The sequence below is a fragment of the Bactrocera dorsalis genome, chromosome 1 (genome assembly GCF_023373825.1).
Source record: "Bactrocera dorsalis isolate Fly_Bdor chromosome 1, ASM2337382v1, whole genome shotgun sequence".
In the NCBI taxonomy this organism is placed as follows: domain Eukaryota; kingdom Metazoa; phylum Arthropoda; class Insecta; order Diptera; family Tephritidae; genus Bactrocera; species Bactrocera dorsalis.
Genome location: NC_064303.1, coordinates 104,775,710 through 104,801,697, shown reverse-complemented (window position 1 = coordinate 104,801,697; position 25,988 = coordinate 104,775,710). Strand labels below are relative to the sequence as shown.

The following is a 25,988-nucleotide window of genomic DNA, read 5'->3' as shown; positions in this document are numbered from 1 at the left end:
AATACATTAATAAATTTATATACTCAATGAACATTCTTCCAAAAGTTATCAGCAAATTTAGTAACATTTGTTATGTATTTATTTTTCATTACTCATAGTTTTCTCACAATGCAACTCTGCACTGATCAGCTGTTCTTCACTGCATAGCACAATTCGCTCCATTCTATCCAGTAAAACGAATTGATAATTTTATATGTGCATTTTTTACCGACTAGTCAACAAGAAATTTATAAACAAATATAAAACGACACAGAATAGCTATAAAAAGCATATAAACCAAAAAGTTAATTTATTTTCTTATTCATTAGCAGCCGAACTGCAAGTAAAGTGGAATTTGCGAAAGAAAACAAACTACAAACGTTCGTTGGTTGTAGAAGATTACTACTCATTGCTCGTCGACAAGCGATTATCAATAAATGAATAATAAATTCACGGTTATGCTGACTTGATATTAGTCATAAACACATAAATAACGTACATAAGAGCACGACTTTCAGTGGAAATATTTACTGCAAAGCAAGCAGTAAACCAGTATTTAATTGCAACACGTTCCAATAACTATTTAGCGATAATAAGTGAAAGAAAATGTCCCACGATGCATTGAATATAGAGGGAGTTAAGCAGGAACCGGCTTTGTTAAAAAAACATGCAAAATTTTTCGTTAGATTTTTGAATTTATTGCCAGCCCGTCTAGCTTCACACGACTCCACCAGAGGCACCATTGCATTCTTCGCAGTATGCGGATTGGATGTACTTAATTCGCTACCACTACTTACAAAAGAAATGCAAAAGGATGTCATTGAATGGATTTACGGTGGCCTTGTGACTTCAAATCCGGAAAAACAGCCAAACTGCAGCGGCTTTCAGGTAAACACGTAAATATATTACGATTGCGCATAGTCATTAATCAAAAGTGACTGGCAGGTGAGCGGGATTGCAAATATACATAAATGCGTATGTTTATATGTACATATTTTCTCGCAGCACGTTATCTATAGGTACGTGTAGTTTGTGTTTGTTTTGTGCTAACAGCGCTGTGCTTTGTTTACACAGCATTTTTCCAACAACAACAGCCACGGTTCCTAATTTATTTGGGTTATATGTTTTAAGTTTGCTTGGATTTAGAATTAATATCAGGTCAACCGTCATAATTTGTTTAGAGACTACGCAAATACATTTTGTATATTTTTTAATTTATAATTATAATTTACAACAATCATAAGTATGTTTGTAATTACTTAAGAGAATTGTAAAAAAGAAACCAAAAGTGTACTTTTCTTATCTTTCCTTTACTGTAATCATATTCCTTATCAATTCAGTAAAAAACAGTTTGTTAAACATCGTATTTCAATCAATTAATTGTGTTGTAAAAATTGCCAATCAATTAATTGTGTTGTAAAAATTGCCAACAGCAATCATCGGAGAAATTACTATAAACATAATTATTTTATCTTTTTAAATTCACGTAATTTCAAATTCGTAATTTCAGGGTTCACGTTGCGTGAATATCATTTCCGATGACGAGCAATTACAGGCCAATGCCAAAAACTATCAGTGGGGACACCTTGCGATGACATATACCGGTATTGGCATATTAGCTACGCTTGGTGATGATTTGAGTCGCATAGACCGAAAAAGCATTGTCGATGGTAAGTTCTTATACACGCAACTAATTCCAATAAAACATCATGTAAATACACTACTGTTTCAGGTGTCGCCGCGGTACAGCGTCCAGATGGTAGTTTCAGCGCTTGCGTCGACGGCAGTGAAAACGATATGCGCTTCGTTTTTTGTGCCGCTGCCATATGTCATATGCTCGACTATTGGGGCAATGTGGATAAGGAGAAAATGTTTGAGTTCATAACCAGCTGTATAGTAAGACAATTATTGGTGGCAAAGAGTCGAATTTTACACTAACATTTATGCACCTTTTGCAGCGTTATGATAACGGCTTCAGTCAGTATTTAGAGGGTGAAGCGCACGGTGGTACAACATTTTGTGCTTTGGCTGCGCTTGAGCTGAGTGGCCAATTACATCGATTGGATGTAGCAACGATAGAAAACATAAAACGTTGGTTGATTTTCAGACAGGTAAAGTTTTTTCCTTAGATACGTAAATACAGATGTTGTATTTTTATAAAATGAAATAATTACAGGTGAATGGTTTCCAAGGTCGTCCAAATAAAGCAGTAGACACATGCTATTCATTTTGGATAGGTGCAGCGCTACGCATATTGGGTGCCTTTGAGTTAATAGATTACGAAGAGAATCGTGCTTACATTATGGAGACACAAGACAGCATTGTCGGTGGTTTTTCAAAATGGCCACAATCCACAACAGATCCTTTTCATACTTATTTCGGTCTGTGTGGGCTTTCGTTCATGAATGAGCCTGGTCTATCAGCAGTTATGCCCAGTTTGAATATATCAATGCGCGCTTACAATCGTCTGAAACAATTACATGCACAGTGGCAAGTGGAAAGTACAGATGATCGATTTGTTAGCAACAACAAGTCGGCGTCGTCAAAACTTAACAGTGATGAAAATTCAACGTCCGTTACCTCGCCGCTTATAGAAGCACAATAAGGAGCATTTCTTTTACAAAAAACTATACATTAAGCGGGAATGATTTTTATACAAAGTGAGCAATGATTGGACAACTATATGACTATTCGTGCTGAAATATTTTGCAATTAATTTTTAACAAAAAAATTTATATATTTTGCATATATTTTATAATATGCATATGCCTTTCTATTGTCACTGCTTGTTTCTTTTTTTTTTACATTGCAATAATTTTGACTATCAATATTAAAGTGTACATAATTTTTTAAGTCAAATAGTCCAATCATATCGTGAGTGTATCGAGAAACTATTGTGAATTAAAACATAAGCACAACTATTTTTTTAATAGTATTTAATTATATTGATCGGTATTGTAAATAAACTAATACAATTAAAGCTAGCTTAAATTGTTTTGTAAAGAGAATCACCCACATTTATATATAAATAATTTAGTAATAAATTAATCATTTAGGTTAAACCTGCAAGTAAAGGCAATTAATATGCCCCTGCAATGCCGGTATGTTATAGCCCAGTTGCGGTCGATCAATGAAGAGACGACCACGTAGAGGCGCCAATACTCGTTCAGTCACATTCGGACATCGATGCACCATCAACGATTGGAGTTGCTGACACTTTGTTGTTAGAGCGCTGCAAATAAACGAAAAGCAGAGTAGAAATAAACTCCGCTGTCTTAGTTGTCTCACTAATTGCTTTTGTTTTGGAAGCTTAATAAATAAGAAAATCACTGGGATAGAAATCGTTCAGATACATGTCTAATTGACTTTGTCGATCGATGTGCGCGCGTTTGCGTAGCGGTGCTAAAGAACGCTCCGTTACACGCGGACAACGTTGCACGAGTAGTGAACGTAGCTGAGTGCAATACGTTGCGATTGCACTGTAATTAGACAAAAAAAAAGAGAAGATTGAAATATATAATGCACGCGTCACTAAAATCTTATAGGATAGAGCTATTGGAAGGACAACAATGTAACTTTTTTCGAACGTTACAACTACAACACGCAATACTTACTGTATGCCATAATCGGAAATGGCAGCGCATCCCACTAAATTAATATGCTCCAAACTGCGGCAGTAGTTGGCAATCTGTATCAACACCTGATCCGTCACGCTGGGTGTATTGGCTAATGATAATACATTTAATTTGTTTAACTTCCTAAAAAATATTATTAAACAACGCTCTCCAATTGCTGTACAATATGAAATGTCGAATTCCACCAAATTACTATGGTGTAAAGTCAGCGCATCTACAGCGCCCGTTGTTAACCACTGGCATTTAGAGAGTTTCAAAATGCGCAACTCCTTGCATTCTATAATGATCGGCTGCAAAGCCAGTGGCGTTATATTCACACATTCATTCAAGTTGACTACGCGCAAACGTCGGTTTTCAGCTAATAACGGTAATAAGTACTCATCTGTTAACCAATGGCAACGTGCTAAGTGCAAGTTCTCTACACGACGACAGCATTTGCCGAGCACGGCGAATGCTAACTCAACATTATGGCTATTATTACCAGCCAAGTTAATGTCTTTGCGCCGTTCAAATGCAGCTTCAGCGAAGCGTTTGGCAGTTTTCGAACAGCAACGCAAATTAAATAGGTCCTTGAGTGTAAGAAATTCCGCAACCATAGGTATCAGCACATCTTGCCAACTTATGTCGAAGAATGACACCTGTGCATTGCCATAGGAGACTGCTAATGCCATTGAGGCCAAATGTTTCTCCTCTCCCTCTAGGCTGCACATTTTGAAGTTCCGTGTTGGCTAGCACACGAAAAACAAAAATTTAGTATGTTTCGTGTTTTAGAGTAATATTTCAAAGATTTTTCACAGTAACTTCATTGTATTAAATGCGTATTCTTAATTTTGTTATTTTTTCTTTCTTTTATTTTGATTATGCATACACATCAAAAAACAGCTGACGCTAGAAAGGGTGATACAGGTGAAATGAATTGAAAATAATGTTTCTTTCTTAAAATTTTTAATGCTATATTTTTTAAATAATGGATAAATCTGTACATATTATACTGTTAAAGAGTCTGGTTACAATTTCTGAGAATGAGTTATGTTCAACAAGTCAGATTGAAAAAATTGATTCTGGGACTCTCTGATTTGTATTTAAGGTCAGCAGCCAACCACCAGAGATGTACATTGAAGTATGTATAGAGAACTATAAACTTTTTGATTCGAGATACATTCTATTTGCTTAAAAACCATACTTCTATATTGTTTTTGAGAATATCTTTAAAATTTGATAAATTGAAAATATATATTATATATGTATATATATTTTATCTATTAAAAATATCTCGCCAAGGCATTCATTAATTCATCGTGTTCGAAACAGGGACGTTAAACTGAAACAGCTGTAATTTGAATACTTCGATAAGTTTATTCGCGCTCTTCATTTATATTCTACTCAGTCTTTAATCTATTTATTTATGTTTTGATAATTGGAAAGAAATATACAATTGGATCAGTATGTCTGTTTGTACCGCCGCCGAAATTGCAGAAAAGCGTCGTATTGCATTAGAGAAGTTAGCAGCTAAAAAGCAACGTTTGGCCAACGCCTCATCAACTGCAACAAAGATAACATCTCAAGTGCAACAGCAACGCACAGCTACAGGTGCCATATCAACAACTAGCTTTTTTAAGCAGCAAAATCACACACAAACACAAAGTGATGCAAATGCAAAACTACAGCAAAATTCGAGCGCTAAGCCCAGCGCTGCAGCCATAAATTTTCTAAATGATTTAAAGCGTAGTAATATTGGAAAGTATGTTAACAATGCACGCAATTCAGCACAACCTTACCCACGAAGCCCATTTCACAACAAGCAAAATGCTGCTGCAACTCAAAGTGCTAGTAATGCGAATCAACAAAATCTAGCGCCTGTTTTTGTTGTCCAAGTTAGCTGTAAGGTATATATGATCAGTAATACACGCTTTGTGGCACAGCCTTCATGTTTCCATGCCAAACTTATTGATGTTTTCAAAACTATACCATCAAGATCATATGGTTTGTATGCATTATGGTATGCTATATAATTGTTTAGTATATTTTACCCTCATTACAGATAACTTAAAGTGTACTTGGAGTTTCGGTTTACAAGATTATGAGCTATTGCAAGAACGCGTCGGCGGTATGAAGCCAGACGTAAGCATTGGCACAATACCAAAGAGTGTTATTTCAGTATGCCGCACACCGCCTGTGGAAATCGAACACTCCTGCTTATCCTCGATCGAACCAAAATTAGCACAGAAACTATTACCTTTCCAACAAGAAGGAGTTTGGTACGTATTTTACGCTTAACGTTAAAGAGTTTGTAGTTTTGTTATTTTGTTACAGTTTTGCTATTGCACATCACGGTCGTCTTATGATCTGTGATGAAATGGGTCTTGGCAAAACGTATCAAGCGCTTGCTGTAGCAGACTTTTACAAGGAATCGTGGCCACTGTTAATTTGTACCACTGCTTCCGTTCGGTAAAATTTGCTAAATTATAACTAACGCCAAATTATAAATTTTCCTCTCATAGAGAGTCCTGGGTCAATCACGTGCGCGAACTGCTACCCAGTATACATGTCCACTACATACAAACGTTGCTAAATAATCAGCAATATTTCCATGATGCAAAAGTGCTTATCACCAGTTACAATATGATGGATAAGCATGTTGATCGGTTATTGGAGCATAAATTTGGTTTTGTAATATTCGATGAATCGCACACTTTGAAAAATGCCAAAACTAAATGCTCCATGGCTGCGGAACGTTTAACACAAAAAGCACGACATGTGATATTGCTTTCGGGCACACCGGCCCTATCGCGGCCCTTAGAGTTATTCACACAAATTCATCTCATCGATCGCAAATTTATGACATTTAAGGAATATAGTATGTAATGTTGGACTTGTAGAAATTAGAATTGTTGCTAATTGTTGTATGTGCTCTTCCAATAGCTACTCGTTACTGTGATGGCAAGCAAACGCATTTTGGCTGGGATGCGACTGGTCAGTCGAATCTGGAAGAGCTAAATGTTGTGCTAAAGGAAAAATTTATGATAAGACGCACAAAGGAGGCAGTGCTGCCACAACTGGCCGAAAAGAATCGGTAATCAATGTGAAATTTTTGAAAATTAGTCGTATTTAATATAATATTTAATTTCAATTTGTTATTGCGCTTTTGCAGCGAAACCGTGCTGCTGGACCCAGCGCTTTTGTCGAGCAATGCGGAATCGAAGCAAAACTTGGAAACGCTTAGCCGAGATTTCTCTACAAGCAAAGGCCGTGAACGCGAAGATATATTGCTAAGGTTCTATTCAACAACGGCTGAAGTTAAAGCGCGTGCTGTTTGGTAATTAACACAAGGAAACATGTAAAAATATTTTAGAATTTTAACACTTGTGCACTTCTAGCGCTTACTTAAAAAACTTGGTGAAAGAAAAAATAAAATTCATTGTATTTGCACATCATCGCGTCATGCTCGACGCCATAAGCGATTGCTTGTGCAAATTAAATGTGAATTTTATACGCATTGATGGCTCTACCAAAAATGACGCGCGCGGGGTAAATTTTCTCAAAAGGATTTTAAAAAATATTACATCATTACATCTGTGCATTATACGATATGTTTACCTTATAGGAATATATAGAAAAATTTCAAACGAAATCATCATGCCAAGTTGCTGTGCTCTCATTGCGCGCCTGCAATGCAGGTATTACACTAACCGCAGCCGAAATGATTATTTTCGCCGAATTGGACTGGAATCCAAGTGTATGCTAAACAAACACAAAAAAAATAAAATAAATTATATTTCTCTATTATCCTGTAGACCTTGGCGCAGGCGGAGAGTCGCGCTCATCGCATCGGCCAGAATAAAGCGATCATATGCCGTTACTTAATGGCACCGAAAACAGCTGATGATGCCATATGGAACATGTTGAAAAACAAGCAGGATGTTTTGAACCGTGCTGGTCTATTCTGTGAGAACTTGCAGGATGCCACGCACACCGCAGCGCCTACAGGGGTGATTACATTTTTTTTATACATATATAAAATATTTAATTATGATATTTTTTTGTAGTCACATAAAATCGAAAATTACTTTTCGCCGATGAAAAAGGTTGATCCACCTAATGCAAGTGCGACGGCTAATACTGTACACAGTAAACCACCACCCGACGGTGTTGACGATGCAGTGAAGAAGTTGGACTTGAGCAAGGAATTGGAGAATATCGATGAATTATTTATGGATGACGATGATGACGCGTTCAGGGACCTGATGTTTTGATTTTTGTTTGTTTGTGTTTTTTTTCCAAGTCTCCGAAGTAATGTTTTTGAAGTAATAAGCAGCGCATGAGTGTTTGAATTATTGTAGTGGCTATATTATTTTTTACCATTATACGCTAACTTGTGCCGCTAATAAATTTAAAAAGTTTGTACTATCAAATAATTATAAACAATGGATTTATATCTGTAAGTTGGTATACCTTTAATTATTTTTAAACTTTTTAATATAATTGAATTTTTTCCATTTTTTTAAGTTTAATTGTTTTCAACTTTTTTTAATAATTTAAATTTTTTTATTTGTTTCCTTAACTAATATTTATTTTTATTTTTTAATTTGATAATTTTTTTATATAATCTTTTTTATATTTTTTATATTTTTTTTATTATTTAATTCTTTGAATTAAAAATTTTTTTTTGTATTTTTTCTTGAAGTTTAAATTTTTATTTTCTAATTTTTTTTTAATTGAAAAATAAATATTATTTTCTTTTAATTACAATTTTTTTGTTATATTCTTGAATTTTAAATTTTTTTATGTATTATTTCTTAATTCAAAATTTTTTCTATAAATTTTTCTTTTCATTTTAAATTTTTTATATCTTTTTTAATATTAATGTTTTAATATATTTTTTTATTTAAAAGTTAGACTTTCTTTGGATTTATCTTAAATAATTTTTTTCAAAACTTTTTATAAATTTTTTACTGTTTAAATTTTTTTTTTAATATTTTTCTTTGAATTTTTTGCTTTTAATTACATTTTTTTGTATTTGTTCTTGAATTTTATTTTTTTTATATATAATTTATTTAATTTAAATTTTTTTTAAATATTTTTGTTTTAATTTTCAATTTATTTTATATCTTTTTTATATTACTTTTATATATTTTTTTTCAATTAGAATTTTTTAGTTTTAATTTGTTTTATATTTTTTTATTTAAAATTTTGATTTTTTTGATTTTTAGAATTTTTTAGTTTTAATTTGTTTTATATTTTTTTTATTTAAAATTTTGATTTTTTTGATTTATTTTAAATATTTTTTTTTTTTTTACTTTTTTTTAAAACTATTTATACATTTTTTTCTGTTTTAACTTTTTGAAATTATTATTAAAAGAAATTTTTATTATTTTATTTTTAATTAAAATTAATTTTTTTTTGTATTTTTTATTGAATTTAAAATTTTTTTATATATATTTTTTAAATTTAAATTTTTTCTTATATTCTTCTTTTAATTTATTTTATTATTATTATTTATTAATTTATTTTATTATTATTATTTATTAATTTTCCTTTTAATTTATTTGTGTTTATTTTTTATTTTTTATTTTCATATACATATAAGTATTATTTTAATAACAATAACAATATTCTGTAATCCAATTATTATATGAATACAGTTATTTATTTTAATTATTATTTATTAATAAATACTTTTTATATTTTAATTGCTGTAATTTTATCAGTATTACCATTATCCTGCAGCCACTGCAGTTAAATCCTATATTCATTCCCAAGTTCGTCAGAAATATGCACTTGAAGAGTATTTTCGCTTGATCACCATATCTTCCGGGTTCAAGATTTTTGAGAAAGAGAGAGAGAGAGTCTGTGAACATCAGCTCAAACGCCTATCGCCATAGGTCTGGTGTAGCTGATCAAAAATATACCTCTTCTGGTTCATCCAGAGAACATCATACAATATCAAATTGGATGTGGTAGTTGCTCTGGGAATTCAACCACAGCCAGATTTGAGCCTTCATACTCAATCCATAGCCCAGTGTCAGCGTTGAATACCCAGGGCAACGTGAACAACTTTGATTGTTTCGGTTCAGGGGCTCAACAAGGTTGCAGCGTCTATTCACCTGGAGGTGTGACTGCAAGCGGGCGCCTGTCTAACTTTTTCTACAGCTGTGGTTGTGTCAATGGACTTTGGACCCACCACGTGAAATTTTATTCTCATGGAAAGTCTCGGATATTGACCTCCCCAAACATTGACGACCTAAGCAAGTTCACAAAGGTCTCGGCCAAGACCGACCTCCGATTGCAGTGCCAAAGAAGTTATTCCACAACTTCCAATTATAAAAGTTGACTGCCTAGAAATATGCAATATATTTTCATAGCAATAAAAGTACCGTTTGTCAATGAACTCGCACGCACACACAAACAAACTCGAAGCAACTCTGCCAGCTTTTGGCGCGTAATACAATAGCTTCATTATTGCAAATGCTCGTATTCTTTAAAAACTGAAAACTTATAGACCTAAGTAATTTAATTTTTAATTAATATAATTATTATAATTATAAAAAAATCATATTTAAGCACTCAAGAGTTGTAACTTTAAATACACGAGTCAACAAATGCTTGGCAACGCATAAACAAACTTTCCTGTGCCTTCAGAACCAGTTCGGAGTTTCATATCATTTCTCTGCCGCAAGCATTCGTCATTGCCACAAATTATTTTGAAGAAAAAAATATAACAAGAAAATATTTTGTACGAGCACGCAATCAAAAATAATTTTAGCTGTGAAAAAGTGAAAAAAATATAAAAAAATATGTCCGAACAAGAGGAAAACGAGGAGGAAACGGAAGCTGAGGTCGTGCAAAAGGAAGAGCCAACATTTGGCGAGCACATCATTGATTTGAAGTAAGCTGCAGCCAAAGAAAAAAATATTAGTATAAGAAAAAAAAAATATTTTTTTTCCAAAACAGTCATTCATTCGGTTACGACTGCAAGCGTTTCTTCAACCTGGTGCTGCTCGGTGAAAATACGCTGGTTTTCGCGTCCGGTGACTACTTGCATTACTTCGATATAGCCACGCGCAGGGTAACATTTCGTAAGACCGTCTTCGGTGGTGGAATTGGCTTTATAACGGTATATTAACAACACACATAAATAACTGCAAGCCACTAACTGTAAAACTCAACTTGCAGCGCAACGAACATCCCGACTTCATCGATCTCTTCACGGTTGCCGAGAATGGCGTACGGCCGACCATCTTCATATACGAATATCCCTCGCATGCGGTGCGCATGAAGTTGGAGAATGCGGCCAAGTCGTGCTTCACCTGCGGCTCGTACAACAGGACCGGCGAGCTCTTTGCGTCGCAAGCCGGCTATCCCGATTTCATGCTCACCATTTGGCGCTGGCAAAGCGGCGAGGTGGTCCTGCGCTCCAAATCTTTTCAAAATAATATACTGCATGTACACTTTTCGCACTTCAATCCCATACTGTTGGCGTCCTGCGGTCTCAGTCATATCAAATTCTGGAAGATGGCTAACACTTTTACGGGACTTAAGCTGAAGGGTGAATTGGGTCGTTTCGGCAAGACCGACTTCAGTGACATTTGTGCGATTTATATGTTGCCCGATGAGAATGTGATTTCGGGTTGTGAGTGGGGTAATATGTTGCTGTGGGAAGCCGGTTTGATTAAGTTCGAAATCACGCGTAAGGGACGCAAACCGTGTCATACCAAACCGATTACGCGTATCACCATGGACGAGGGTGAAGTGACCACTGTCGGTATGGATGGTTATGTGCGCATTTGGTATTGGGAAACCGTCGATTTGGCTGATCCGCCGGATGAGGATCGTTTTGTGGAGATTGAACCGATTTATGAATTCAAGGTGGGGGACTGTGAAATTCGTGGCCTGCAGAAGATTAAACCTTTCGATAAAAAGGATTTTAGCTACTATGCGCAGGTGAGTTCGGGGTGTGGGTGAAATATAATACAGAATGATTGTCGATATAACATCGATTTGGGTTGAGAAAATAATGATGTGTGGGTGGCTTGACTCATTCTATATATATTAACCACATTAAGTCTCGACATAATCATATAATAACTATATTCCACAGGACGGCAACGGCGGCATTTGGTTCTGCGACCTAAACACCTACGATGTACCTCAAACACCGAGAAAACTCTACAATTGTCATGGCGGTAAAGTCCTCGCAGCACAAGCGAGTCCCGTCTCCACGCATCTTATGACCCTCGGTGAGGATGGCAAAATGTTCCTCTTCAATTACATAACGAACACTTTGGTGTTGGAGAAGAAGTTCATCTCACCGGGCAGTGATTTCATTTGGTTCTCCACGAAAGTCTCCAGCACTGGTATGGATTTAGTTGCCGGCTTCGAGGATGGCATACTGCGACAGCTGGTGTTAGATATGCGCAATGAAAAACATATTGAACTGCATTTCGTGCGAGCGATTAAGGCGCACATTGGTCCGATAACGAAGTTGGCCATCAATCCACGGCACACATGTCTGGTGGTGTCCTCCGCTGACAAATCCATATTTGTCTATAATATTAAGGATAAAGAAAATAATATGGTGTATTTGAAACCGATGGGTTTTGTGGTGCTCGACGCTGTGGTCAACTGCTTCAATTGGAAGAACGATGAGGTGGGCGAAAAGCTTTTCTTGAGCTAGGATTTCAGTACTTTTAATCATATACATATCTCCACAGTTCTCGACAGTCTTGATGGGTTGCAAGAGCGGTGAGGTCTACGAATATCAAATTCCCGGACGCGTCACAGACGAACAAACCTTTCTCACCTACAACATCACCGATGCGCATAAATTGAAGTCCACACGCTTTGTCTCTGTGAAGAGTCGCATAAGGCGAGATCAAAAGCGTGAAAAGATCAAGAAGCGTAAAGAGAAGAAACGTCAAAGGAAATTAGTGGAAATTGATAAATTGAAGGCCGCCAATCCGGGTTTGCAGATTGATCTGGAGACCGCCTTGGGTGAGTAACTAACTATGCAGGTTCCATATCAACTCATATTAACTATTATTGCTTCGTTCCGTTCCGCTTATTTATGCAGCCGATTCGGAACCCGACGAAGAGGAAGAACCTTTACACATACCAGCTGTGCCGAATCCAGTGATTTGGCTGCGTTATACACGTGACAGCACCATTTGGGTGTCGATGGGTGGCTATGATGCGGGTTACATTTACGAGCTGATCTTTGGCTATGCGGAACCTTATAAGTGCACTGTGATTGCGGACGGCGATGATTGCGAAATACACTCTTACTTGACCATGTAAGTATTTGGGGCTTTAGACAGTTCGAGAAGACTGCAGGAAATGTCTAGAGCAGGGCACCAGGGAAACAATAGAGCATCTCTTGTGCACTTGTCCCAAAACTACGCTGTAAGCATCTGGGGTTCCCACAGTATTATGCACTGGAGGAGGTATCGACAATGAGGCCGCAGAGTCTGTTAAAATTCGATTTGAACGCAGGCATCCTAAACGATGACTACTCCTCTTTGACTTTGTACCAGTTCCATCTGGTATCGCAAAAGACCAAACTGGACTATACGTGGCTTATTGGCCCACCAGACTAACCCAACCTAACCTAATCTTAGACAGAATTTTTATTTTAAAGAACAGCAGGCAGCTTTCATTTTTCCCAATCGGGTTTGCCGGTCTTGCGATTATAAATTTTTTTAGGAACCATTTTGAGGATTCTGAATTAACGGTACTAAAACTACGCAGATCTTGCCTTTCCGATTTTTCCACTTAACCATATAACCGTTTACTTTCAGTGAGGACTACTTAATTTTCGGTTTGGTGAATGGTAAACTACGCATAAACCGTACAGTATCCAATGATTTCACCGATTTGCGCGATTATCGTCTCTTTGCGATGCATGATTCGTATAACGGTATTATAACGCGCATATTACCCAGTTATGATGGAAACTACATATTCACTGTTGGTCACGATGGCAATATATTCTGCTACAATTGGCATGGACCGAAAGTGGTGCATGGTGGTCCGTTGGAAGCGGTCGTATACGCCCATCTTAAAGACCTACGCGCCGATGATATAGACGATCCAGAGTTTCCATCGTTGGAGCAGGAGAAAATCTACGCTGAGATCAAACGCAAAGAGGAAGCAGCGCTCGCACATGATCGTAAAGTGCTAGCACAAATCGGTGAATTACAAGTGAAATTCAATGATATTAAAGACGATATGCTGACACTAGAAGAGGAGCTGATATTGCCGCATAAAAATCTTTTGCTCGACGAACGCATAACCAAGCAAATTCGGGATGAACTGCAGGCGGAGCTGGATGATGTACGCGACGATTTGGCATACGATCTCGAGGTGGCCGAGGTGGGCAAGAATAAATTGTACGATCACTTTCTAAAGAACTTGGATCATGTGCCGATCACTGTGAGCGGCATCAGGTAAGTGGATGGCTAGAAAATATATGAGATTTAGTGTCTTTAACTACAATATTTAAGTCCTCGTATTTGATTTCAGCAAAGATATCAAGGTGTCTTCGTTTCGCGTGGAAAAACTGGGTGAAGAATTCCAAAAAATCAAAGACGAGATCGAGGAACGCTTAAGAGCCGAGGCGGCCAAGCGCAGGTAAGTTTAGATTCACTATTGGGGGAGTGTATATCATATCTTACACTCGATGATCTTTTATTACACATATAACTGTAACTTTTTAAAATTGAATTTATGCTTACCAAGCGAGGAGGAAACAATAGTTCCAACACAAACTGAGTAAGGATAATTTTTAGCGTGTAATTTTAAAATTTTTGCACCGTATCTATAATAAGCACGGATCTTTTTTTTAGAGCTAAGCCTATCTATCACCTTTCGGGCTCGCTTTGCTAGAGACCTCTTTCCATGTCTACCCAAAACTAGAACTCCTTACTTGAACCTGGCCTGTTGTAAGAAGATGGGTTCGATTTTATCTGTAGTGTCCGGGGTCCGGTCAAAAACTGGACTGCTGCAAGATGCAAGTGTACTTAATAGGTTCGTTTGTATCTCTAGTATCCGGGGTTCGGTCAAAAACTGGACTGCTGCAAGACGGAATTGTATTTAATGGCTTCGGTTATATCACTAGTGTCTAGGATCTAGTTAAAAACTGGACTGCTGCATGAAGAAAGTGTACTTAATAGGCTCGGTTATATCTCTCGTCTACGGGATCCCGTCAAAAACTGGACTGCTGCAAGATGCAAGTGTACTTAGTAGCTTCGTTTGTATCTCTAGTATCCGGGGTTCGGTCAAAAACTGGACTGCCACAACAAGGAAGTGTTCTGATTAATAGTTTCGGTTATATCTCTAGTGTCCGCTAAAAAACTTAAAATTTCATTGCACTTTTTACTGGAACCAATCAGCACTTTTAATACAACTCACAATACCTACCTCCCTAGAAGCTTACTTCCCACCATAACATTAAAATTCCGACTATTCGTAGGTCCATCGCACCCATTGTGGCGGAAGAGAAGGAACCCAGCATGCTCGAGCCAGGTGTAGAGAATTTCTTTTTCGGTCGTGATCCCAACACGATCATACCACGCTTCAGTAAGAAAATGTTGCGTTTGTTGCGACGTTATCGCTCTCGTCAAATGTACGAAGTCGAACGCATTTACACCTGGGAGCGTATGGAACTTTGTAAACCCGATCCGAACAAAAATCATCCGGAAGATGATCGCAAAATCGCTGATGCCGAAAGAAATTTGGGTGACTACAAGCTCAAAATTGGTTTTGACTATGAGCCGCGTACCAACGAATCGCTAACATACAAATACATTGAACTGGTGAATGCCAGACAGGCACATTACCTCACTTTGGATCACTATAATAAAGAACTCTTCCAATTGCGCAAACGCAAATGGTACTTGTACGAGTATATAGAAGAATCGCGCAAACGTTTGAAACGTTTACATGAATATTTACCGTTAGCAAATCGCGAATATTTGATACCCATTCGAGAAATCAATATGAATGAAGAATATCCAGAGCGTAATCTGGAGGAGCATTGTAAACCCGGCTGTGGCATTGACATTGAGGATATACTATATTTGGAGAAAAAAGTTGATGACCTCTTACCACAGCCGAAGGCTACTTCGAAGGAGGTGAAACTTTCGGTACGCGATAAGATCGAACAATCATTGTACAAGTCATTGCATGCATTCGAAGTGGACGAGTTGCCCGACATAAAGGATATACTGAGCGAAATCGACAGTTATCCAGGTTTCACGGAGCCGGAATTCTTCGAGCGTAACGAGGAGGGTTTTGCGCCATGGGTGTCTGTGGTGCGCTACCAATGGCTAATCGACTTGAGCGATGAGCAAAGCGGTTTAGTGTTGAAGGTGAAGAATCGCGTTAAGGATTTCGACAAGGATCTGCTGGAAATGGTTGCCTTACGTTGTAAGGCTCTTTACGAAGCTGAGTTTATGCACTGCTACATGATCACTTTAAATCAAGAGCTGAATATTTTACGTGACAGCGAAGAGATCGAGAATCAATTGTTGTTCAATGCCGATGAGGCGATGAAGACACGCAATGAAATGCAAGCGGTGATCAATTCGAAAAATCGCCAAATTGAAGACTTCAAAAAGATTGCCGACAAACTGAACGAGCAAATATTGACGGTGCAGCAGAAATTCATGAGCACCTGTAAGGGCCATAGGTTTTTCGATTTCTTGCGGCGTATATTTAAGAAGCGCTGGCGGCCGCCGAAACCACCGAAGGCGGACGATGGTAAGTGGACAATACTTGTAATATCGGACCGCTGATGGTTCGCTATACGAAACCTAGGGGGTTTGTATGACGCCAATTAATAATTTTTTGTTTAGAATCGTCTGAGTCTTCATCCAGCGCCGAGTCGTCCAGTGAGGACGAGGACGCCGATGCTAAAAGTATCGATTCAACCGATATGACGACGATTCGGCTGGACGAAAGTCACTGCCCTTCTGGACTTGAACGTAGCACATACGATTTGGCTTTTCAGCTACGCTCGGAGCGACATGCTCTAGAAAGGGTAATGCTGGAGACACAGAAGGGTATTGATCAGCGTCGTGCGGATGTAGCTGAGCTGCATAAGAAAATGAAGTTCCACGAAGAGGTCTATGCGCAAGAGAAGGAAACTTTGCTGGTGTTTCGGGTGAGTATTTTTCTTTATAAGGGAAAAAAGCAAACTCAGTGCCTACAGACGGAAATCATTGCAATAGACGGTCAGAAAAAAAGTTAATTCATTAGCTTTGAGTCGTTTTAGAGAAAGAGACAAAATATTGTAAGAAAGAGCGAGAATGAAGATGAGCGAAAGACAATGAGAGCATGAAAGAGAGAGAAGGAGGAGGGATAAAGAGAGGTAGGACAAGAGAGAAAGAACTTGAAAGTTTCCTTTTCGCGAGAGAGGGAAGGTGGGGAGTCAGAAAGAGAGCATGATAGCGAGGAGAGAAGGAGTGGGAAAAAAATAGAGAGGGTTAGACAGAAAGAACGTAAATGATAAAGAAGGAAAGGAAGAGAAGGTTAGATAGAGGAGAGAGAGATGAGAGAGAAAGTTAGATAGAGGAGAGAGAACGTTGAGAGAAAAAGTTAGAAAGAGGAGAGAGAGAAAATTAGATAGAGGAGAGAGAGATGGAGAGAGAGAGAGAGATAAATAAAGAGAGGAGACATATATTTTTCCTTAGCTATTCTAACACGATTTTTGTTATGAAATTCTCATTACTCAGCGCAAGCGCCAACAGGAATTGAATAAAATTAAAATCTCCGTAATATTATCAATGGACCAATTGCAACATTTCAAATCCAACGATACCTACCTCGATCTAAGTCGTGCCATACTTTTCGATGCCAATCGCTTGATTGCGCTTAAAGAACGTGTCGCCCAACTAAATGACGAAACACAAGAGACACGACGTCTCCATCGTATCAACGTCGTGCATTTACGACGCATGAATACCGACATAAGTTTCATGCGCAGCGAAATAACACGACTGGAAAGTGGGATCAAGCAAGAGATGATTAAGAAATTCGGCATGATCATCAATTTGGATGAACTGGAGGAGGAGGTCTTACGTAGATATGTATTCGATTTGGAGACGTCAGCTGAAGAAGAGTTTAGACTGATCGATAAGGAGATTGCACGCAAAAAGGTTAGCTACGATTACGAGAGGAAAGCAAGATAACTAGTTTTTATCGTTTAGCTGGAACTGGCGAATCTAGAGGAGGAATTGATACGCGAGACCAAACTCAATACGGAGAAGTTGAACATACTGACAGTGTTACACGAGGAGAAAAACTTTTTGTATTCGATTTTGAAATCACAAGAGAAAAACTTTGAGAAGTGGATGCAACCACATAAAGTGAATCTGGATCGAGATGTGGAGAAACTAACGCAAATATACAAAGAGCAAAAGCAAACCATAGAGGTGGGTGGTCGGAAACCCCATTTAATTTTCAGTACTCAAATACATATTTTAATATTTTGTTATTTCATATTTTTCTCAGTGCTTGGAGCGCGAAATTTGTACGCTGCGCTTGAAATCCAAGCCGCTACAGCTCTTCCACGAAGTCGTCAAAGATGACATAATCGACAAAACCGCACAACAAGATGACGGCGTGACTTGTCCGAAATCACTGGCATCCGAAGCATATCTCCAACGCATGGAACCCGACCAATTCACTACCGATCGCATACGGAAAATCGTGCAGAAGTACTTCGCGCAATGGTTCAATCGTTATGCCACATCGGATAACATACGAAAATATGCGAAAAAGGCCACACGCTATCTGGCGCAGGCAGCGCACACATTCGAGGGTAAGATAACCGAACGCATACTGGATTGCATAACACAAGCGCTGGAGTCCATGATGCCGAAAAAGTATCTAGTGCATATGTCCAAAGAGAATTTGGAGAAGATGTTTCGCGATGTGCTCAACGCCTACGACTATCAAACCTCCGAAGTGAATACGGACGAACTGATTAGCGGCATCTATCACAATGTCTTGACGAGATTGGGCCAAGAGAAGGCTGTGCTGAACAAAACGCAATTCATTTTGTTGCGCCTGTTCGAGCATTTGATTGAGCTTTTGCCATTGGAAGAGTTTCAAAGTGAGAGGACCACGCGTTTGCTGATGCAACTGCTGGGCGATGATGCGAAAATCGATCCGCGTTGCATAAATGTCGACGACATCGTTGATAAGATGGTGAAGTATGCGCGTGAAAATCTGCTCGACGGCATAACGGCTATGCCGATTCGACGTTTGGCTGGCAATCTCTACAAGGAATTGAGCGCACACAAGGCGGTGGGTGTGACCATCAGATGCACGCTTGAAGCTTCGAAAAGACAACCGAATAATAATTCTAATAAAAACAAATTTTAATTTATGTGATGTGAATTAAATTTTTATTTTTCATTTTTATTTAAATAAAATTCAGTTATTATTATTTATTTAATTAAAACGCCATTTATGCTAATATCATAACTTTTTTGGTATTTAGTTTGCATTTGCATAGCGAAGGCTATTGCTTAAGGCCGTAACTGGAATAGTTTTTTATGTTTAAATTAAATATAATTTAAGATTTGCTTACTTCAGTGTGGATAGATTATGACTAGAAGGCTTGGAAATATAAAGAAGGATTTGTGCACAGCCCTTATACGGACGAATATTATTTCAAGAAGTATCCACCGATTTTAACAATAGCATTCACATAAATGTATATATGATTTTAACTATTTTTTACCACTAAACAGTCAAATAATTTATTGCATTTTTAAACTAAAAACAAAAATACTTTTCTTCAAACGGACAGCCACAAGACAGTAAATATTTTAGCGACACCCTGTGTTGCCGCATAAACAAATTCTTATGAGAAAAGTAAAAGTAAACACTTCAAATAACTTTCTTAAATGCAATAAATTTGTCACATATACATAGCTAGAGAGAGTGTAAGTTGTTCATCTACTTTGGCAAACGTTTCTTTATATTGGCAATTTTAAGCGGCAATAAATTGACCATCTCGCGACAAACGCCAACTTCCGCGTTGAGTGTTTCGGCAACCTCTTTTCTTGCTGCGCATTCGTCCGTAAAGAGTTTATAGTATTTGAGGCTATTATTCATATTTTCAAGTTGTAAATTCAGATCGGGTGTGATCATTTTGAAATGTAAGCGTCCCAAATGAAAGTAGGCATAGAGCACGTTGTGTTGTTCTTCCGCATCGGCGCTTGCTTTGATCGTGGCGCCATCTTTGTCCGTATAGGATTTCACAAATTCCAAGAAGTTTTTAATCGCTCTCTGGCAGGTTTGATTGATCTTTTGTAGATCTTGTGGTTGTGGTGGGCGTCGTTCTTTCAACGCATCCAATTTTATATCCAAAATTGCACTGTATGACAAACCAGCACCATACCAGCACTCACGGCAAATACCCATGTAGAAGACAGGGTTGAGCAGTTCAAGTAAATCTTCATAGTATTTTGCGCGACGTTTTTGCATTTTCGCTTGGTTGGCCGGATCTTCCTCAAAGAATGCGATGTGCTGATATAATTCAGCATAATCTTTAATTACTTTTGCATACTCGGTCGCCTCAGTTTCAGGTTTATAATATTCTTTAGCCTGGTCCAGCCAGTCACTGACATAATGATATACCGGTTTGGCGTCGTCAAAAGTCAAACAATAATCTGCCGTAACAGCATTTTCGTACACGTCTATTTTCAGTCCGGGAAAACGATAAGCATTTGGATCAACTGTGAGGCGCTTTACATCTACAAAGGTAAAAAACAAATATAAATGAAACTAAGAAATATTTTGGTGAAATATAAAAAATTATTACCTTTGGTTACTTTTTCGTCATCGTCATTATACAAACGTTCTTTGGAAGCACAAAGCAACGCCAGCCCATACTTAGCCCAACAACGTGCAACATCTGCATATCTGTGCTTATATGTTTCTGTTACATCTGTACGCTGTTGTTCAGTCATTTCTGGCGTCAACATGCTGGCTTCATGTTCAGCCATTACAAATGTAGCGGCAGCTAAATGGTGACGTGCCTCTTTAAACATATTCTCACCAATAAAATACTGTGATAAAGTGGCAGCATTTAATGAAAAATCAATGGGTTCATAAGTTTTTGATTCCAATTGCCGGCGTAAAGTTAAATGACAATACTGCGCTGACTTTTCCAGCTCACCCAAATGCCCGTGCACTTGTGCCAAATAAAATGTACACAAAGTATATAAGCTTTCCAATTCTTTTACGCCTTTACCCTCTTCCACTTCGTCGGGTGTGCCAAAAATGTCAGAAATGCATACAGGAGTGCCATTGCTTTTTAGAAATTCTTTATAGGATTGTTCGGATTTGATTAGTGTATCAAAGGCTTGTTTATATTCAGACCGATTGGCCTGCACTATGCCTATTTCATTGAGTGCACCCACATATGGAATAATAGCCTCAGGTTTCATTTTATGCGGTTCAACTAATTGTAGACTTTCTTCCAATAGACGTTCACCAGTTGAAACTTCATCCGTGAAGACGTAGATACGCCCAAGGTCACGACACACAAATGCAAGCAAAACAATGTAAGTGAAATCATCTTTGCCGTCGTCCGCCTCTTCCGCCACAACTGAGGCCAATGCATTTTTAAGATTTTCCTTCAATTGCAATAATAACTCGCGTGCGGCGTAATGTGAACGAAACGGATCAGTCGGTGGATCATTTTTACTTTCTTCGTTAACATATTTTATAGCCTTTTCGTAGACCTCCTTGTAGTCTGTCAATATTTCTTTCGCAATCACCATTTTCACAGGTTTTCACACGCGTACAAGAGTGTTAAGTGGATAAGCTCCCAAGATTTAGCCGCAAATGGGGGAAAATTTGTTTGCCGACAAATGTCAATGAACAGGCGGTATTGCATAGGGTGTTTCATGTGCTGGAAAATACCATAGCTGTCAACTTACATAAATATCGCATGCGATAATGATATACATGAATCATACAAGCGTATTTGTATACAGGTATATGCTTATGTACGAAATATATTCATTCAATTATCAATATGTAAACCGAATATATTATAAACGTATATTATAAAACTTATGACAAGGTTTTGTTAAAAAAATATTAGTTCCACCATTATTTTTTTTTTCACATTAAAGCACCAGCAACTCTGAAAAAATTTTATTTTGCTTTTTCTGTAATATCCGTTTCCTTTCATTTTGATTTTTATTTATTTTTCATATGTTTTCCGTTAGAAAAAATATTTCCCCACTATAACACCCTGTGCTTGGGAAACCAAGAATACGTGCAAAACAAATGTCAGTTCGTAAACAGTTATTTTTCGTTTCGCGTCTAAAGTTTCGCGGAAAATTTAATTTTAGTAAATTTAAATTTACGCGTAAAAGTGAAAAGCTAAATTGTGTTATAAAGTATTTGTGAAGTGCTGTGCTGTGTGTATTTGATGAAATAGTGTTATAATTTCAGTTGTTTATCGAATAAATAAGTTCACTCGTTTGTGCAGCTGCAGTGTTTGCATTAATATAAATCGGTGAAATCGGTAAAATTAAGAAAAAAGCTCGTTAATATTTTGCAATTTATTCATCTGAAAAGTGTAATCAATTTCCAATTGCCAATTGTGTGTAAAATTTATAAATATAATTTGCATTATAAAATCCGTTGTGGTATTAAGGTAAATAGCTTGGCAGATAAATGGCGACCACCAACAAAAGTACAGAGTGGAAAGGCAAATTACAAATAGATTTTCAAACACAGTGCACATAATTACGTTTGTATTAATGTGTATGCTAATAATTGCCTTAAATGAAAAAATCAGTTTAAGTTAAAAAGGCGAAAAAAAGGTATTTTTATCTTAATTTGAGGGTACTAAAGCAAAGAAAAATCCATTTCAGCTAAATGCAAAGGTATTTCGTGAAAAATATAGCTTTGAGTTTTTAAATTGTTAATTATTAGAAAAAAGTTGTTTCAGTAGCAAATACGCGGAAGCCAAGATCTGATTGTTTTTACTGTTTATTCGTTGAATGGTTGCCGGCAGTTGTTGGTGGCATTTTTGCGTTGTACAGACTAAGTTCTATTATTAGTGACGGTGTACTCATAAATTAAACAGAAAAATAGCGAAATTTTCAGTAAACTGCTTGGTAAACATAAAACGTGATATTGGTTTGTGACTTAAAGTATGATAATTGATATTAAAAAAAGGGTGACTTTCATGAGATTGATTGATAAACGAGGAATGCACCGCGGCCTCAGGTCTATTGTGCCTTCTTCTAAATCAACAACTCGCCTAGCCCCAGTATATGCACATACACATGGTTACGTTCCACCAGCCGTTCTCTACACTCCTGCACCAGTAGCAGTTCGATCTTTGGATGATACTGATTTCAGTGCCGCTTGACTATCGCTAAGTATGGTTATACGTTCGTTGCGATAGTTGCGATGGAGATTTATCTCTATGCAACGAATTATGGCAAAGACTTCTGCCTGAAAAATGCTCGTAAAACTTCCCATAGTTATGGGGAGCTTGGAGTGTGGTCCTGGGACCCCTGCGCCGATTCCTTTCGACGTTTTCGAGCCGTCAGTGTACCACTAGATCGAACTATTCATAAGTATTAGCTCGAGAGAAAAGTTATTCCATTCAGGATTTCTGCCAAGGGTAACCCTGAATTTCTTGGTGAAGTTAACCCGTTTTGCTGTCTCTTGGGATAAGGGTCAATGGTATAGTACCATTTAACTCTTTCATCTGATAAGTGCGCATTGCACTCGACATGCAGATATGTACATACATGTAAATCGTTGCAGCTTCGATAGTTGGATCCCTCTCGAAGTCTGTGAAGGTTTTGAAGCCCTGGACCAGACCAGACCATCTCATACGTGATTATTGGTCGCACGTTCGTGGTGTACAACCACCAAACGATCCTTGGCCCACAACCCAAGGATTTTTCAACCAGCCGGTTGCACACCATTAGTGCTTTAGTCGCCTTGACTAAGGTCAGGCCAACATGTTGCTGCCACCGCAGGGTGGAATCCAGCGTGCGACCAAGATATTTGACCATGTTGGTCATCTTTACCTCTATTTTTAAGGACGGGACGGGTTCCTGAGATATTTTTATAATCGGTTTTCGTTTATGATTTTGTTTAGTGCCTTCCATATCATTTCAAATAAAGTGCACAATTTTTGAAATTAGGCTTCCATGCATTTAAGGACACAAACCAGCAGCAACATTTCACTTATAACGGTCTGAAACTTGAAATCTCACAAATAATTTCCACATCTTTATGGTTTTTGAATACATTGACTATAATATTATATTTATCTGCCATAAAACCTAACTGTTATACATTATAAATATAACTGTTTGGCAATTTTTCAACCACAAACTCGGTTTGAAGCTTTTTATGGCGCTCAACGCGCAATCCAACCACGACCACTTGTTGCTTCCAATGCCAAATGAGCTGCGCTCACTTCGAGACTCGATGCGCGGCGCACACTCTATGTTGCGCAACAATGTGTCCCAACGATGACGAGGGTGAGAAATGCTTCGCAACAAAACGTCATTTCAAACATTTCAGCACCTTTGCCGGCAACGGAAGAAGCTCAACAAACAACACAAGCCAACCCCAAGGGAACGAAGATAACGCGGCCTATTGGCGACTTGTTTATTGTTGTTTGCTTATATTGTAGACTCGTGCATGCTTATATACATATGTGAACGAAAGTGAATAACCAAACTAGTAAAAACGTATGTGTTCATACATACATATGTGTATGTGTATGGGTGACACTTGATGGTATGAAAAGAAAAATTATGAAAATATTCTTTGCGGGCAGCACAAGTTAGTAGTCAGTTGGGTTTAGTCAGTGTAACGGTTATAGTGTCAAATAAAGTGTAAAGGCTGTGAAAAGCATTAGTGAAGATTTACTTTTGATTATTGTATGTATGTATATGTGTGAGTAACTGCTATACTTAGGAATTTTGGTAAGCTTCAAACGAAGTTTGAGTGAAAATTAACTAAGCTTACATAACAAAGTGCCAAGTGACAATAATTTTTGGTGGCGCCAGTGTGGTTAACGGTAGTTTACGGCGTTTAGTGTATTCACTATATATTTTAGTAGTTTTTAACGGTTTCTTGTGCCATAAATCGTAAAATAAAAGTGCGTGATTTAATTACATGTCTTAATTAAGTGTATTGGCTTTCTAAATTTATTTTAAAAATTAAAAAAAAAAATCCAAGTCTACCGTTTCATAAATCCACCTTACTCTCGTGTTCGTGTTTATTGATCGTTTATCTTTGCAACTTTTACGAAAACAAACAACAACACCACCTATACCACACTAATCACAAGCAGCAGCAGCAAGCAACAACAACAATAACTACAAACGCCGCGACAATGAAGCATCTAATTGGATTATTACTAAATTTGGCTGCCATAACAGGTAAGTGCAAGCGCACCCACATAACTGACCATAACATTCCCGTATGTATGTATACTATTGTCAACTATTGCATTTATATACACACACATGTCTACATACATATACATACACGCATGCAGTAAAAAATACTTTCAAACAACACCCCTATGCAAGTTTTTTCCGTCTGTGACATTTCATGGACATGCCGTTGACACGCATTCATCAGCAGCAACAGCAACAGCAGCAAATTCGCCATTGTTTTCTTTGACACCTGTCCGCTTTGTTAATGCAATTTTAAACCTGGTTGCGTACGAAGACATTGTTACATATAAATATAATTCGTTTTTCGAACGAATGAATTTGGCGTGAATTTATTTTGCTTTCCTTATTTGCGCGTAATTGTTGTTTGTGTACTCTATAGCAAATTTATTTTACATGCGAATATATTTGTTTTTATATTTTGTGTGTGCAAATTCATGCAATGGCGCTGATTCATAGGCCTTTTAATAAAAAAAAAATATTCGTTGCGGAAAGTTTCAAAAGCTTTAAATGCGGTTATTTATAGAATTTTCCGCCAAACGTCAATCAGAATTTACGCATCCCTGCTGCGAAATTGGTTGCTGAATGTCAAATATGGCGTTCGGTTGCAAAAAATGGTCTGACACGACGTCTGGTAGGGTTTATTTTCTCCGGTTGACTCCATTTGTGGTGAAAAATTGTTCATTCCTATTTGGATGCAACACTGATACCCATAAACTGATATTCTCCACATCCAAATGATAAGCTAACTAACTAGCCATTGCAAGTGAACTGTAAATAATCGAATTATAAATTATCATATGACATCTTAAGTAATTGCATTACAAAATATTTTAGAATTTAAGCTTCTCTCCATCTTGGCAAGTCGAGAAGCATTCGAATAGAAAATTTCTGCTAATTACTTAATGCA

At 37.4% G+C, this 25,988-nt stretch overlaps 6 protein-coding genes across 7 annotated transcripts in view; 4 read left to right on the top strand and 2 right to left on the bottom strand.

Annotated features, from left to right (window-relative positions):
• Positions 1-125: 125 nt before the first annotated feature.
• On the top strand, positions 126-2,963 carry LOC105233303 (geranylgeranyl transferase type-1 subunit beta). Its single transcript, XM_011215344.4, has 5 exons — positions 126-867; positions 1,490-1,649; positions 1,712-1,875; positions 1,938-2,090; positions 2,156-2,963. The coding sequence occupies exons 1-5, from the start codon at positions 586-588 to the stop codon at positions 2,582-2,584; spliced, it is 1,188 nt and encodes a 395-aa protein (XP_011213646.2). The 5' UTR covers positions 126-585; the 3' UTR covers positions 2,585-2,963.
• Positions 2,797-4,513, bottom strand: LOC105233302 (F-box/LRR-repeat protein 15). Of its 2 annotated transcripts, none has more exons than XM_011215342.4 (2): positions 3,594-4,507; positions 2,797-3,211 (listed from the first exon to the last, which is right to left on the bottom strand). In XM_011215342.4, exons 1-2 carry the CDS (start codon positions 4,322-4,324, stop codon positions 3,037-3,039), a joined length of 906 nt encoding a protein of 301 aa, XP_011213644.1. In that variant the 5' UTR covers positions 4,325-4,507; the 3' UTR covers positions 2,797-3,036. The 2 variants fall into 2 exon arrangements, with proteins under 2 accessions (XP_011213644.1, XP_011213645.1); XM_011215343.4 differs by having other exon boundaries at positions 3,069-3,458; positions 3,594-4,513.
• A 420-nt stretch (positions 4,514-4,933) lies between these two features.
• On the top strand, positions 4,934-8,044 carry LOC105233305 (SWI/SNF-related matrix-associated actin-dependent regulator of chromatin subfamily A-like protein 1). The gene is made up of 10 exons (XM_011215345.4): positions 4,934-5,597; positions 5,656-5,872; positions 5,928-6,062; positions 6,116-6,471; positions 6,537-6,687; positions 6,766-6,930; positions 6,992-7,142; positions 7,219-7,350; positions 7,409-7,603; positions 7,661-8,044. The coding sequence occupies exons 1-10, from the start codon at positions 5,060-5,062 to the stop codon at positions 7,865-7,867; spliced, it is 2,247 nt and encodes a 748-aa protein (XP_011213647.4). The 5' UTR covers positions 4,934-5,059; the 3' UTR covers positions 7,868-8,044.
• A 2,161-nt stretch (positions 8,045-10,205) lies between these two features.
• On the top strand, positions 10,206-18,999 carry LOC105233307 (cilia- and flagella-associated protein 44). The gene is made up of 13 exons (XM_049448103.1): positions 10,206-10,500; positions 10,566-10,728; positions 10,788-11,555; positions 11,713-12,261; positions 12,326-12,605; positions 12,685-12,904; positions 13,409-14,056; positions 14,133-14,240; positions 15,082-16,370; positions 16,466-16,773; positions 17,345-17,767; positions 17,819-18,043; positions 18,123-18,999. The coding sequence occupies exons 1-13, from the start codon at positions 10,409-10,411 to the stop codon at positions 18,996-18,998; spliced, it is 5,949 nt and encodes a 1,982-aa protein (XP_049304060.1). The 5' UTR covers positions 10,206-10,408; the 3' UTR covers position 18,999.
• Positions 19,000-19,053: 54 nt separating this feature from the next.
• Positions 19,054-21,506, bottom strand: LOC105233306 (KIF-binding protein). Its single transcript, XM_011215346.3, has 2 exons — positions 20,446-21,506; positions 19,054-20,377 (listed from the first exon to the last, which is right to left on the bottom strand). Exons 1-2 carry the CDS (start codon positions 21,407-21,409, stop codon positions 19,578-19,580), a joined length of 1,764 nt encoding a protein of 587 aa, XP_011213648.2. The 5' UTR covers positions 21,410-21,506; the 3' UTR covers positions 19,054-19,577.
• A 2,674-nt stretch (positions 21,507-24,180) lies between these two features.
• LOC105232995 (neural cell adhesion molecule 1) overlaps positions 24,181-25,988 on the top strand; it is a 287,944-nt gene continuing 286,136 nt past the window's right edge. Inside the window, exon 1 of the mRNA XM_049455551.1 lies at positions 24,181-25,060. Within this exon, the coding sequence (XP_049311508.1) occupies positions 25,015-25,060 (46 nt within the window). The 5' untranslated portion in view covers positions 24,181-25,014. The remainder of the gene's footprint in view (positions 25,061-25,988) is intronic.